This window comes from Barbatula barbatula, assembly GCF_947034865.1.
Source record: "Barbatula barbatula genome assembly, chromosome: 17".
Lineage (NCBI taxonomy): Eukaryota > Metazoa > Chordata > Actinopteri > Cypriniformes > Nemacheilidae > Barbatula > Barbatula barbatula.
This window is the reverse complement of record NC_136780.1, coordinates 12,255,308-12,270,442: the sequence shown is the minus strand read 5'-3', so window position 1 is coordinate 12,270,442 and position 15,135 is coordinate 12,255,308. Positions and strand designations below refer to the sequence as shown.

Genomic DNA, 15,135 nt, shown 5'->3' with positions numbered 1-15,135 from the left:
TCAGTGAGAGCACACAGCCATGTGTCTTCCGTTGGATATGCACTCTTACCGCAGGGACTCGTTGGGGACTCTTGAGAAACAACTTATTTGTCCCATCTGTATGGAGGTGTTCACAAAACCAGTGGTCATGCTGCCCTGCCTCCACAACCTTTGCCGCAAATGTGCCAACGAGCTGTACCAGGTGTGTATGTGCCAGTTGTTTTGTTCTTAGATGAAGATTGCTTACATTTAAGTCTTTCGATCAAAACCTCAATTGACATTTTAGCTCTTCATAAAAACACTATACATGTGTTTGTATGCACATGACATGAGATGTCAGTTTTAAACTAAGATCTGAATGGAGTTTTGAAACCTCTTCATCGTTAATAGCATGCCGTCCTTTCCGGAACACACTGGAAAGTGTAACTTTTATAAACCCTTGCAAGCGAAGAGAGCGTCGAGCATTTTAGGAAATGCTGGGACTGATATATAAGCAATGCAAAGGCAAAAACCTATTGGGCATTTCCAGATGCACCTAAAGATTTGAAGGTTTCATGGAAAAAGTACATGCGCAAGTCTAGATGCCCTGGACACTTAACCACACGCGATCACCTTCCAGAGTGAGTGCGATTCGACATTAGAAGCTTAATTCTGAATACAGCCTGTGCACCATTGATGTATACATGGCATTTCACTAAACAAATTATTCTTTTCACTAGCTAGGGGACTTTTCTCAGCGAGCCAGTGATGGTGCTCTGGTTGTCAATCTGAAAATGTATTTAACAGTGACTATTACAGGAAGTGATTTTTAAATCGGCAAATGTCAAATGTATCCTCACTTGTTTACAGAATGGGTCAACATGTTTCCCAACACACAGGCTAAGAAACAGATGTATGCAACCTTTAACCCGATTCAGAACCAAAAGTACCATACTCTGGGGTAGACACAGCATTTCTTTAGAGAAAACAGGAAATTACAAATTAGTGGGTGTTGACAGATCAAACAGTCATGCTTGTTATCAGGGTACATTTAATCCAACTTTACTAGATTTTTTTAATACTTCTTATTGGCAAACAGTGCTTTGACTGCTTTCAAATCTCAGTGAACACACGTAATAACCAATACGGCTTGAACAGCATGCTGAGTAAGATTTGTAGCCATCTCTCTTAAAGGTTGGTGTTGGACGCTTCCGCTGCCCTTCCTGTCACCATGAGGTTGTCCTGGACCGCCACGGAGTTTACGGACTGCAGCGCAATTTACTTGTGGAGAACATCATTGATGTTTACAAGCAGGAGTCTGCAAGGTGAGATCAGTAGAGCAATGTTCCAGAAATGCCTTTTGTTCAATCTCTTAGCCTAAAGAATATGATCATGGATAAGCCTATGAACAACAAATAAACTGGGGAGTCTGTAAGAACAAGCACATTTAACGTTTCGTGGAGTTATCGGCATCCGAATGAGGTTGTTGGTCTTTGGTCCTGTTTAAAGTGTTTTGCTGTAAATCAACATGTCTGCAGCTCCAGGCCCCCACCGAAGCCTCTTGCACAGCTGACTTGTGAGGAACATGATGATGAGAAGCTTAATATTTATTGCATCACATGTGAGGTGCCCACCTGCTCTCTCTGCAAGGTGTTTGGCGCACACAAGAGCTGCCACGTCACTCCTCTATCTGATGTCTATGAGCAAAAGAAAGTAAGGTCCTAAAGATATTTGCTTCTTACAATCTAGAGTAATTTTGCATTAGTTTACATTTTTTATTTTTGTAGACTGAACTCAATGATGGAGTTGCCGCCTTGGTCTCCACAAATGACCGTGTCCAAGCGTTTGTTAATGAGCTGGAGGCAATAAGCAAGAACATAGAGGTTTGTGTGGATATTGGAGAAAAGTGTTTGTCATTTAGATGTGAAGTAATGTTCACTATATGTTCCTCTAACAGGACAACAGCAGGATCCAAAAGCAGATTCTATGTGAGAAGTTTGATCGCATGAGCGCTATTCTGGTGGAACGTCGTAAGATCATGTCTCAACAAATAAGCTATGAGGAGGAGGAAAAGACTGGCTGGACACAATCTTTAGTGCAGACCTACAGTAGCCATCTAGACACAAACTCAAAACTGGTGCAGGCAGCACTTAATGTTATTGAAGAACCAGATTTGGCAGCTTTTGTACAGGTATAAAAAGAATGTGTCTGTATTCTCTTATATTTCGTTTCGTTTTCTCTTATATTTCGTATTTCTCTTTTTTAAATGTACATTTCTTTCTTATAGACTTCAAAAGATATTACTGAGAAGTAAGTGACTCGACATAATAGTTATTTATAAATTGTTGTTCAGCATTTAAATGTAAAGCTTGTAAGACATGCATGGCTGCTTATGTCACTTAATTGTTGGCATGTGTATGATTGTGAAAGAAACATTTAATTGTCATAACTTTCATCAAACATTCAACAGTACTTTCATTTAATCTGAAGGGTTTGTAAGGCCTCTACTTGCTTCACGCTGGTGACCCTGGAACCTGGATATGAGGTGATGGATCACTACAATGTGGATTTTAAAAAAGAGGAGCGAGTGCTCCATCAGCTAGATTTCATAAAGAGTGAGCATCATTTCTTGCTAAACAATAATATAGTGTTAATCTGAGCCAGAATCTTTCTAGTTAATGCTGGTAACATTACAGTTGAAGAGGAAGTGGAGACACCTGATGAACCAGAACCGGAGTATGAACCTGAACCAGTGGCAACCCCAGAACCTGATCCTGAACCAGACCTGGATCTAAAATCAGAGGACTCGGACATGAGAAACCCTATGCAAGAAACAACGGAGACTACATGGGAACAAGCAGACATATGTTTAGATGTCATAAAGGAGCCTGTGTGTGAAAGGCATGGGTTAAGCACCCAGCAGGTACATTCATATCGCTTTACATGTGCATCTGAAGATTAAGAGCCTTCACTCTAAAAACAATTTAGTTTCAAATTTTGAAGTGAATGGTTACATATACGTTTTTCTATTTGCCTGGTTTTGTAAATTTAAAGGGATAGTACCCAGAAATGAAAATTCTGTCATAACTCTCTCTTGTCATTTCAAATGTGTATGTTTTTCTTTCACAGAACACAAAATAAGATACTTTGAGGAAAGTTGCTAACCGAACAGCTTCGGTACACTGTAAAGAATTTCTGTAGAAATGACAGTATTACTGGCAGCAGTTTGCCGGTAACTTGCTGTAGATTTATATTTATGTAATTTACTGGCGACAGTTCGTTCAAAAGGATCATTTAACACTAACAAGTCTTTATTCTTGAAGAAAAAAACTAGTAAAAACAGCCTCATGCAAAGGATTCTGTGAACCAAAATTAGAAAAAGAACTGAAAAAGGTTTATGTGGATTTCTGGTTCCCAGAATGCTTTGCATGAGGCTGTTATGTTGTCGTTTTTTTCTGTAACGTTAAAGGCTTGTTCATCTGTAATGTTCATTTATCTTTGAACAGACTGTTGTGAATAAAATAGATAAATATAAATCTATAGTAAATTACTGGCAACTAGCTGCATAACTACAGCAAAAAAGTCAAAAAAGTTTTTACAGTATACCCATTTACTTATATTACATATGGACACCAATGCAAGAGAATGGTTCCCAGTTAACAACATTCTTTAAAATATCTTCATTGGTGTCCTGCGGAAGAAATAAAGTTTACACAGCGTTTAATTGACAACAGGGTTAATGATGACAGTATTTTCTTTTTGGTTAAATTATCACTTAAAGGAACAGTCACAAGTGATGATTTGCAATTTTATCAATTGAAGAACTTAGATGTAACCAGTCAATATAAACCAATGTTTACATTGTTATTTTTCCTATTATTACTGTGAAGGGCCAGGCAGATTTAGCAAATGAGGATTATGATGCTGGTGACTGGGAATCCAGAGCTCACCAGCAGAACCAGGTAAAGGTGCCATGCTCCTCCCAAGTTGGTACAGGTCAAATAGCTGGCAGGTGATAAGCTCCAGTCTAGCAAAATCTGTCAATTATCAGTGGGGCCTGAAAATGAAGCGGGGTCTGTCAGTGTTTCAATAGTTGCCACATCACCAGCATGACCATCATCACTCACCATCTGCTGATCTGCTTCGCCAAGTCTCCAGCATCATGGTGATCATTGCTATCACTTTTTCTAAAAAGTGATATTCCTTTGAGACCTCAGTTTCATTTATTTTGAGTTTGGTTAGGTCTTAGGTCATCTCCTGTAATAATTGGGTGTTTACAAAAAGTTTTCAATTGGTAATGAATTAATTGTCATGTTGCATATTTCAGGTCCTACCCTGTCACGCTTCTATTGAATATCAGTGTTTGCGTATCTTCATTTCCATCTTTCCTCAGGCTGTCACTCTCATCCTTTACTTCGTGGGCTTTCTGGTCATCCTACAGCGAGTGTGGGGAAGCATTCTGTGTCTAATTTGTATATAGTGGCGGTGAGGAGGCACAGTCACCAGGTACCATCCTAATATTGCTGAACCAGTGTTTTGAGCATCCTGCCATCTTTCTCAGCCGATTCTTCTTTTATTGTTTGGGAGTAACATACAACATATCTAAGCAATGACATCATTCTAACTGGAATGATGAGTACTTTGGTATCTTGAGTTTGGCAAAACTATCTTTGACATTATTTTAAATATCTGTAGAGCTTTTTGTAAGTTTAAAAAACTGAAACTATTTAATTTTGAGTAAGACAAAACTCTGTCGGCTCCAGGGTTTGCTTTTTAATTCTTATAAAGTCTCTCTTTACTTTATCATCTCTACCAAATCTCTGCAGACTGGCACACATGTGAGCTCTGCTCTAGACCGAGCTCTCCAGCGGCTCTCCAGCGGTTTCTCCTGGCTCAACGTTCTCCCCAAAACAAAGTTACCATTTAGCTCAAAGCAGGAAATGTCTTGCTGTCATCCTGTCCTGTGGGATATCACCTCCGTTTCCTGATGCAAACCCAGTGAAGGAGTGATTCATTTAAATGAGGCACATTTCAATTATGTCTATTTTGTGTTCTGTTGTACTGGCAGCGTCGATGACAATCCTACAGAACCATCTGTTGGTCCAAGATATTCTACAGTTTAAAACACCCCCACCCACTCTTGATTTGTAAACCATCCCGATTCAACATTGACTGCACCCTTTATAGATATGAGATGGATGGCTAATCTAAAATGAAGTGTTTTAAAGTGGTGTTCTGTTATGACAACTTCAGAAGACGAAAACAATGCTGATCCGGAAAAACTTCCTGTTACAGTTTTTTAACACTGCACAATATTTTGAACAAAACATTAACAACCGAAAGAAATTGTTAAACAATAATCTTTAAGTTTAAAATAAAAATAAATACAAATGAAACTGGAAGCTTCTAGTGTTTACATTTTGCGAATTGATCAACAGTTTGATTCTTGTTTATGAGTTTTTGTCTTAATAAATAAAGACACTGTTACCATTTCTGTCTTAGCCTATATATTTTTCTAATTCAAGATTTCACAGATAGTCATCAATGTTTCATTCGACATGTGTCAGCTTCCGTTATTTCAAAGTTATATATTTGATTTTTAACTAAATTAAATCCTTAAATCTGCCTTAAAACTACTTGGTATATTTTGCCAGTATGTTTGTACAACACCAAAGCCTGCACAATAAAAGCTTTGCCTATAACAGTTAAATGTTTTATGTAGGCAAAAGTCAATTTTTTACTATTATGGCATGCTTCTGTTGTGTTAATGTATAAGCATTTTTTTATTTTCGTTTTCTTTTCTCTTGCTTATTGAATAACGATATTATGAACAATACACATAGTATGTATAAAAACAAAGAAATAAAAAAAGTTAATATAAATAATAATTTTGTTAAGGGGAATAAGCCAAGTAACGTTACATAAATAAATGAACATAGTTAACTGTAGAAAGTGCTTTTCCGCCAGAAATTGTACATATGTGGATATGGAACTTAAAATTGGACATTAACATATTAAATAATAATAATAAAATGAATCAGATAAGTGTGAATTTGTTTGTCTCTCTGATGCACAAACAGCTGATTGTAGGCACACACTAAACGTCATCACCGCGCGCCGGAAAGAAAGCGATCATCGAGCTGAACTGGGCAGTGCTCGCTCGGGTTCTTCTGTTGGCTTTTCACCACGTATTGCGTTTGTGGATGTTTTGATAGAAGGCGCGTATCTGAGCATCTCGCACGTACGAAGCATCCCGAACTGCGCAACTGTCAACACAACTTTCTGAAGATCAAACCCACACATTTCTGACGACATGGATTCCGCGAATCAAGGTAAACAAAACTAAAACGAACTGTCGCGTGGCTGGCACAAGTTCACTGCTCATTGCTTACGCGTGTAATGTAGTGTAATTGTAGTTACGCCTTTTATCTGTGGCTCTACAGACGTGTGGCCGATGATGGTGAAAGGGAGCGCAGGGCAGCGTAGGCGATCGGGTTACTACGGCACTGAACCGTTAATGTACTGCGAAAAATAGGCTGAGTGGAGGTGTTGGATTAATGAAATTATAGATGACGCCCATGCTTTGTGATTCGATTTAAAATCTCATGTGCGTTGTTTTGATCATTTCCTTTAATTTCACGTCTCCAATAATATAATATTCCTATAAATTCGTCCGCAAAATGAACATCGTGAGTTCATAAATACAAAAACTCGATGTTATTTTATTATAGGCGATCTTTGCATGGGACCCATATGTTTTGGGTGTTGACTGGCTTTAACTGGCTTTTAAAAAACACAATTTGTGTTCTAAAGAGAGTCTTAAATGAGGCCTGCTATCCCTCTGGGTGTTACCTACATGAAGATCAGGAACATCAATTCAATTAGAATGACATATTCCATGTGTGTTACGTCATATGTTGATGGTTACTATACAATTATATCAATTCTAATCTATGAGACCATTTTAGTTTAAGATTGTGTTTATTCGCTCCCCTTCTTTATCTTAAAATGAGAAAATCACCTTTTTAAAACGATTTTTTTAAACTGCAGCCACATTTTCTACTGTATGATCTACAGTATATATAATAATCTGAGAAAACAAGTTATATCTACTTTTACAAGAGAACCATAATAATACAATTTGGCCTCTGCAATCATTTTTTGCTCTTTAATTAGATCCCCCAGGTGTCAAAAATAACACGCACCTCTAACTATCTCATCTCTCTATTTTTCAAATGTATAGATATCAATTTGAACTCTCCACATAAAGGCCTGGGCTCTGACTCTCTCTCAGATCTGCCAGAGGAGAGAGGAGCTGTGGCTCTGAGTCCAGTGACTCTTCCTCCTGGATTAACAGAGGAGGAGGCAGAGGAACTGAGGTTGGAGCTCACCAAGGTGAACATCAAGAGCACCGAATCCTTCTAATCCTCTCTGATATCAAAACATAATCATCAGAAGTCCTAAGAATTTAGTGTATTTATTTAGCTATTGAGTATTGCATTTACCTTTAATTCTTAATCAAAATGTGATGTTTCTGATATCAGGTGGAGGAGGAGATCTACACGTTGCGTCAGGTGCTGTCAGCTAAAGAGCGTCACGCTGCTGAGTTGAAGCGCAAACTGGGTCTCAGCCCTCTGAGCGAGCTCAAACAGAACATCACGAAAGGCTGGCAGGACGTCCAGACCTCAAACGCGTAAGACGCCTTTTTACGCCTTTTAACCCTTTTTTGGTTATTTAGAATAAATATGTGTATTAAAGTAAACGTGCTAATAGGTTAAACTCTGCATCGTTTGACCTGTTAACCTCTGTACTGTAAACAGACGTTATAAATAAAGCAATTCATGGACAGTTTTTCTCTCTGAAAACAATGTAATCCACACCATTCCTCAGCATGCTTTCCTCTGGCTCACACACATTCCTTGCTTTATTTTGCTGGATATACGCCTTGACTAAACAGTCATTCTCCTCTACAACTACATTACCACACGTCGCTTACATTTGAACAAAATGTTTTCAAGTGCCTCTCCACGGCCTGGACGTGTCTATTGTTCTCAGTGTGTATTATAGATAGGCATCTACGCTGTTGGTTGAAGGTCCTTCAGTGTCATTGTTTTATCAGTCAAAAAATTGCAGTTCTCCTTTATGTGGGAGTTTTATGGTGACACAATCATAAATAACAGCCATTTGTTTTGCTACAAGCTCTCAAGCTCAAAGCCATTTGTTTTAAGTGTTATTGCGTTTTCGACACAACTCTGCTGTGTTGTTGTTTGTGTAGGTGGACCAACTGCAGTGGTTTAACATGTAGCATGTTTGCCAAATAAATAGACCAACCGATATTAATTTTGATTTTGGAACTGACAGACAGTGTGTGAATTGTGTTAATTTGATACATGTCTAATGCTTATCATATGTTGTCAGTTTACACCAATGCATTCCATCATTTATTTGAACCATGAAGTGATTGGTCTGTCATTCAGCATATATCATTATGATGAAGATAGAATAGAAGAAACATCAGTCTTTCTCCTCAAGAAGTTCATATCAGGCAGCACATAACCAACCATCTGTGTTGTAGCTATGTAGTGATGGCAGAGAAACTGGGCCAGTGGAATGAGAAGGTTACAGGGTGAGAGTTTTTGACCACATGGGAACGTATTTGCTGTGAACGCTTGAATTCTTCTCAACTATACTCGACTCAAATGGGTGGAGCATTGAAACACCTGAATCCAGAAATCAGTCTGTGTTAGCTTGCTGTCAACATGATGTATTTCGGAAGAGAACAATAGCCTACTATTGCTTTTCTTTGCACTGGTCACCATAAATAGACATAGAAAATTGACTTGGATGAGCAAACTCACCTTAAACCATGGGTCTCAAACTCAGTTCCTGGAGGGCCACAGCTCTGCACAGTTTAGCTCCAACCCTAATCAAACACACCTGATCCAACATCTTCAGGATTACAAGACACTACCAAGCAGGTGTGGTTTAGAGCTGGTTGGAGCTAAACTGTGCAGAGCTGTGGCCCTCCAGGAGCTGAGTTTGAGACCCATGCCTTAAACCTTAACAGCATGCGAGTATGTTGATCTACTAATATGGTGTGTGTGCATGTTTAAGTATATGTCACACCCAACACAAAGATGTAAGATTGCCTCTAACCTATAGGATTGACTTTCTGTATCGTGGTTTGACAGAAGTTAATTCTCCACTTTGAGACTGCCTAAAACTAAAGAGTATTAAAGGACAGAGGCAGTAAAATTGCATCGCACACAAGCCAGAGAAAATGTTTTTTTAATCTTATCACTTGAAGTAGGCGTTTGAAAGGCTGAGTCATGTTTTACATATTTTTGACTCGGTTTCGTTTTTTCCTTCTTTCTGGGACGGTCAGCCTGTCTCAAATTTCTGAAACACATAGGGTCAAGCATATAGCTTATTTGCTAGTTTTTAAACTGATATTGCATTCCCGTCATGCCTGAAGTGCATTATAACAGCTAATGCAATTTTAAGAAAGCTTTACTTTAGTGATGACCCTGTTATAGATATAGACCGTAGTATCACGGGGGTGTGAGAAATCTCACTTCCCTCTTTACGTACACACACACTCAGTGAGTTAGAATCAGACAGACAGACGTGTCCACAGAGCACACATATTTGCGTGCGTGTAGTGTCATGTTCAGATAAATGAACACATAATGGTCCACTATGATGCAGCGATTTCGTCAAGACACTAGATTGTGGTTTTGTGCACTTGCTGTACTTATAAATAATACAACAGACTTTACTTTGCAGAATCCTCTGTGCTTTCCTGCTCTTAATCTCCCCAGCAGCAAGATTTATAATTTTTTGCTGTCTGTGATGTTTTGTGCTTGAAGGCATAAATGTACTGACATCACAGGAGCATCTCAACCAAAATGCCTTGTGTTTGTGTCTGAGAATGCTGTTAAAATTAATGTTTTACCGTTTTGCTTACTGTCCAGTCAAGCAGCGCTTGTGAGCCTTGTATTCCATAACATCGTTTTTTTTTGGAGTTGATGTGTGAGTGGAGATTTGAATGTGTCACCTTGTTCGTTTATAGATATCTTTCAGCTTCTTCTACTCTGGATGACATTGCCAACTCTGAAGTGTGAGTTTCTTCATGCCTTAAGTTTTTTCTTGTTTATTTACTTTGGCTCCGTATTTTGAAATGTAAGGGGTTTCTTTATGGTGGCTTACTATGTTTGGGGCTTTATGGAGGATGGGTAAAGTTCTAGACATGCTGACAGGGATATTATATCTTTTTGTCTTATGTCGCTTTGTAAGAAGTGTGAAATTTTTGTACCTTCACTGTAGATATTTAAAAAAAACAGACCATTTAAAAACTTAAAGTCCCAGTGAAAAGCATATTACAATGCATTTTTTTATTAAATATTGCACCGTTTATTGTAAATAGTGTGTCAATGGTCATTCTTTTTTTAAATCGTGTGCCCTCATAATCTTTAGTTAAATTTGAAAATGCACTTCCGTCATGTAATGGCTATTCATCTTACATGATGTATCTTAGAAGGCTAGGGCAGAGGAATCGTTAACTCCTCCTCTTCAACTGTCAGTCTGCCGTCAGTTCCTTTTCAATTTATGCATCCAATCATATCGTAGAGAAAGACAAAAACCACGCCCGCTTTTTTCTCATTAAAAATTCCATTTCACTCGGAAGTGCGTCAAAATACAGAAGTAAATAAGAGGGCAGCTTCCAGTTCACAGGGACTTTAAGTGCTTAATAGGAGAAATTTGTGGCTGGGTTTTCTCACCAGGCTTTTGTGTTTCAGCTTCGGTTGACTAACCCCTTTAAGATCCTTTATGGCTGTTTTATAAAGACATTATTAAGTTCAATTGATGTGTTTCTTTTATTTTTCCACTTCTCTTCTCTCTGCTCTCTTCCTATTGCAGGTATAAAAAGACTCAGGAAACATTGTCGCAGGCTGGACAGAAGACCTCTGCCGCTTTCTCCACCGTGGGCACAGCTATTAGCAGGAAACTGGGTGACATGAGGTAACGCACGTGTCATAATGCCAGAGCCCTCTTCTTCCTGTTTTTCTCTAGAACTCTTATTCCTGTCCCTAAATTACAGCATGATGATTTTGATACGTTCTTAGGTTTTAATCAGCCTGCTTGTTTTTATGAATATGTCTTATTTTCTTTTTCTAGCTAACATGAATACGGATATGATATATAAGCTTTTCTGTAGCTCAGTGCACTAGCAACGGCAAGGTCATGGGTTCGATCTCAAGGAAATTGCGCATATGCAGATACAAAATATAGTTTAATGCAATGTTAGTCGCTTTGGATAAAAGCGACTGCCAATTGCATAAATGTATTAATCTCAACCTGTGATTGTCCCCAGTTAGTTTTAAAGCTGTGCAGGGACAACCTTTGACTGTTGTAATTCTCATATGATGACATAATTTATGTGTATTTTACATTCTTGATAATTTACGACCTGTGACTCCTGTTTCCTGTCTCTACCATTATTTGCACTCATTTATTTAACTTTCTTCCCCACCTCTAACACAAACACAAGGCAGAAGTGAAGAAGTCAATATCATTATTATGGAGGATGGTGTTACCTTTTTCTCTTGGTCACTTGATGCATTTTAATTGACCGAATGTTGTCATGAAAAAGCCTCTTCAGGAAGCGGTTTATTCCCAGCCCAGTGTAGATGCAAATGGTTGTTCACACCACATGTGTGTAAATTTTTACCACTCCTAAATTGAACAGCATATGTATACAGTCATTTTTGCAGTGGTGAAGAAAATCACATTTTGGTCTGTTTTGAAAAGACAAATTTTGGTAGCCAAGCATGATGTGACTAAATGTAAGTGGGCTAGAAATTAATTCAGTTTCCTGACTCCGTATGCTCCTTGAGGTTTGTATGCATCATCTGAAAACTGATCCACGCCACGAGTCACCACATTGCAGAGAAAACCAAAACGATTAATTTAACAAAAACGTTAACATAAGTTATATCGTCATGTTTAAAATGGACCTCACCTTACACTCTGCAAACCTTTGTATTGGTGTAAATATATAATATTTTGTATTTTATTTCCCCTGCTTGCCTCAATAATGCTTGATGCCTAACGCCCAACCCGATTTTGTTTTTGTTTATTCTTTTTAAATGCTGCCTTTTTGGTCTACAGAGCTCTTCCTTTCTCTAACTCCTTTGGGTAAGACTATCAATAATAGAACATAATCAATGCATGAAGAATCCTGCGATCACAAGTATCTTAATATGTAGAGCTTTAATGCCTAGACCACATGCATAAATTAAAAGGTTGTTTTATCTATTACAGTTTAATAATTTTCTAGTTATTTTACCATAAAAACCCCTGCATATTTTGATTCCTACTTGCTTTTGCCTGATCCTGTGTTTGCAATATGTAAAATCTGTGATTTAAACCACACGATGTGCTGTAAATATCTCGGGCGTATTAGTTTGTGTCCGGATTAACCTAATCTGTGTGTGATGTGCTGTCCTGCTTGCCCGCTAACACTTGCACCTCTTTCCTTTTTAATGCTCTCGAAGTAGCAACTACTCCATTCGCCAGTCAATAAGTATGCCGACTATGAGGTACTGTATTAGTGTAGACCACTCCCCTTTATATCATCTCAACTCTCAAACTGTTTCTAAATCATTTTAATATTGGGCAGTTGTTGGTATTAAATTATTTGTTTAGATTTAAAGCAAAAATGCTATGTAACCGGCTGTATTAAATATACTTGCTTCATTGTGTGTTAAAGGGACTTTGTTTTCCATCAGGTAAAATTTTGCGCGCACTTGTTTGTGTCTAATAAACTGCAATGTTTTGTTTCACAGGAACTCGCCAACTTTCAAGACTTTTGAGGATAAAGTGGAAAACCTGAAGGTAAAGCTTTACTCCGGAGTTCTCAAACTGTATCTAGATTTCATCGCTGGTTCTTCATTGAAATTGTGAAATTGTGTTGGCAGTATAAAGTGGTTGGAGGGAACGCCAACGGTGAAAGCGCCCACCGTCCGAATGACTCGAACCCAGTCCAGGACAACGCTCCGTTCTGAAAGCCGACCCTCTTAAACACTCATTACTTTATGAATCCTGAATACACACATGCTTCAGTTGTCCCAGAACTCACCCTTTCTCTCTGAATTCTGTTATCCCCCTCTTTCTGACTCCTTCGATACCCCTCCATTTACTGCTAGCATGTGCTTGTCTCATCTCCCCATTAAAACTCAGTGCAGATTCTGTGACACGAAATCATCACAGGTTGTACAAAAAGAAGAAAAATGGTAAATCATTTTGTATTAGAAACTATTTTACACTGCTTTGCATAATGTTTTTACATAACTTTTATCTATATATGAATATAAAGGAATATAAATGACTATATTTAAACAGTACTGCCAAGCAGCATTCATCAGATGACAGAGGGGTTCAAAACATGAAATATGAAACATTCAAATCTGAAGGGGGGAGGATATCTGACAAATAAAAAGCAACTTGCTGCAGGTTTCTATGCTGCCGAGCATCCATGGAGTTAATTTTTACTCTCCGCACAACATGAAGCGATGCTATGCTGTACACTCGGTCAATGTCTGACCTCTCAGTCGGCCTTACACTCTGTATCCTCACTCTATATTTGCTTTATCTTTGTTTCTTCTAAGAATGTTCTGTGACGTAGTTTCTTTTTGCTCTTTTTTCAGTTGAATATTTGCGTTGATGGCTTTGTTTTATTTATGCTACATTTAAGTCAGAAGTTGCTTTCGTTCGCTTTGTGCCATGTTGTTTATGCCAGTAAGCAGATGTCATAGACCTTTTACTGTCTCTCTCCAACAAACTAACACAACTCAAGTTTCACTTTTTCAATTACAAACAAATAAAATAAAAAAAATATATCTTGCTCTCATGTGCACTAACCCCAAATGTTTAACACCATGCAAGGCCTGCTGTGTCAACTCCTTGTTAGCAGCATTTGTTTATTTTTCAGAGGTTAACACTAGTGTAGTATTGTATGGTAGCACGGTCACTTTTTACCTAGAAAGATATTGGAAAATATTTCACTTGGCATATGTAGTCCAATTCTTTTTGTTTGTTTTGTTATTGCCTTTTGTATCCTTTATTGTTCTGTTGAGTTATTTGTGTCAAAGGGTGCTCTTGGTTCAGTACCATACACAATAAGGATTATTTGGAGAAATTTGACTGATTCACATTCGACTGCCAATGTTATGGCTGCTATGACTTTCCATTGGGATTCATTTGTTTTGCCATAACTTGTATAGCTGGATATACCTGTAGTTCTGCCAACATTGAAACGATAAGGTAACAAATGAGAAAAAGGACGTTTATCAAGGAGTGTATGCATAAACCATGGGGAGGTTGTTGACTTGGGAATAAACACCATATAGCTTCAAGTTAGGGACCTTACCTAACTGTTATGATTTGTTCTTTTAAAACAGCAGTGGTGTGGTATTATTGTTTTGTTTGTATCAATAAAGCATTCCTCAAATGTTTTGTATGTTGTCTCTCATTTCCTTGAATTTTTGATGGTACTGACGTAAATGTGCCAGTAGGTGACAGTACAACACAACTACATTACAACTGAGGAGGTGAGGTTGAAATAGCCACGCGCTCCTGAAAGTTACGTACTTCGAGAGTTTGAACTTATAATATTAAAAATAAAGACTTAGTGTAGATACAATTTCAACACACAGGACCCTCATCCAAGATTTTTATTACGTTAATGTTTTTGTTTAAATATATATATTCAATTAAACGCTCTATGCGAATTTTGTTAATATCGTATATAAAAACAGTTATGTCGATACATTTTCTTATGAACTACTATTTTTGTACTGAACTACATACTATCAGTGTAAAAACATACGTTCCCTGACCGGGAATCGAACCCGGGCCGCGGCGGTGAGAGCGCCGAATCCTAACCACTAGACCACCAGGGATCTGTATGTGCTCACATCATAAGTTTCAACAAAAGCTACCACTACCTGCTGAGAGAAGAGAGAGGGTTAGTGTTCTTTTTTCCTTTTTCATTTGTCTATTAAGTATTCACAGAAGAGATGGGTTTAAAGTAGGTTTTTGAAGGTTGTGAGAGATGTGGTTGACCGCGTTAGGAAGAATGTTCCGCCAGGAAGGAGGAGATATGCATTGCGTTTC

General features: G+C 38.1%; 2 protein-coding genes across 15 annotated transcripts; both read left to right on the top strand.

Moving 5' to 3' along the window:
• Window positions 1-19: 19 nt before the first annotated feature.
• Window positions 20-5,447, top strand: trim101 (tripartite motif containing 101; the record flags this gene model as incomplete). Its single annotated transcript, XM_079478007.1, has 10 exons — window positions 20-181; window positions 1,138-1,283; window positions 1,497-1,671; window positions 1,746-1,841; window positions 1,916-2,149; window positions 2,246-2,268; window positions 2,449-2,573; window positions 2,655-2,881; window positions 4,352-4,464; window positions 4,785-5,447. The coding sequence occupies 9 exons, from the start codon at window positions 20-22 to the stop codon at window positions 4,436-4,438; spliced, it is 1,275 nt and encodes a 424-aa protein (XP_079334133.1). The 3' UTR covers window positions 4,439-4,464; window positions 4,785-5,447.
• Window positions 5,448-6,017: 570 nt separating this feature from the next.
• Window positions 6,018-14,474, top strand: tpd52l2b (tpd52 like 2b). Of its 14 annotated transcripts, none has more exons than XM_079478764.1 (9): window positions 6,029-6,290; window positions 7,202-7,353; window positions 7,503-7,651; window positions 10,031-10,078; window positions 10,879-10,980; window positions 12,130-12,156; window positions 12,519-12,560; window positions 12,807-12,855; window positions 12,939-14,474. In XM_079478764.1, the coding sequence occupies exons 1-9, from the start codon at window positions 6,272-6,274 to the stop codon at window positions 13,023-13,025; spliced, it is 675 nt and encodes a 224-aa protein (XP_079334890.1). In that variant the 5' UTR covers window positions 6,029-6,271; the 3' UTR covers window positions 13,026-14,474. The 14 variants fall into 14 exon arrangements, with proteins under 14 accessions (XP_079334896.1, XP_079334892.1, XP_079334890.1 ...); XM_079478758.1 differs by having other exon boundaries at window positions 12,516-12,560; XM_079478769.1 differs by having other exon boundaries at window positions 6,086-6,290; window positions 7,253-7,353; window positions 12,516-12,560.
• Window positions 14,475-15,135: the final 661 nt, after the last annotated feature.

Excerpts from the sequence above, each read along its gene's own strand:
- tpd52l2b (XM_079478758.1), top strand. Across the intron at positions 7,354-7,502 it reads TGAGGTTGGAGCTCACCAAG|GTGGAGGAGGAGATCTACAC; the intron begins GTGAACATCAAG and ends TTCTGATATCAG. Across the intron at positions 10,981-12,129 it reads AGGAAACTGGGTGACATGAG|AGCTCTTCCTTTCTCTAACT; the intron begins GTAACGCACGTG and ends TTTGGTCTACAG.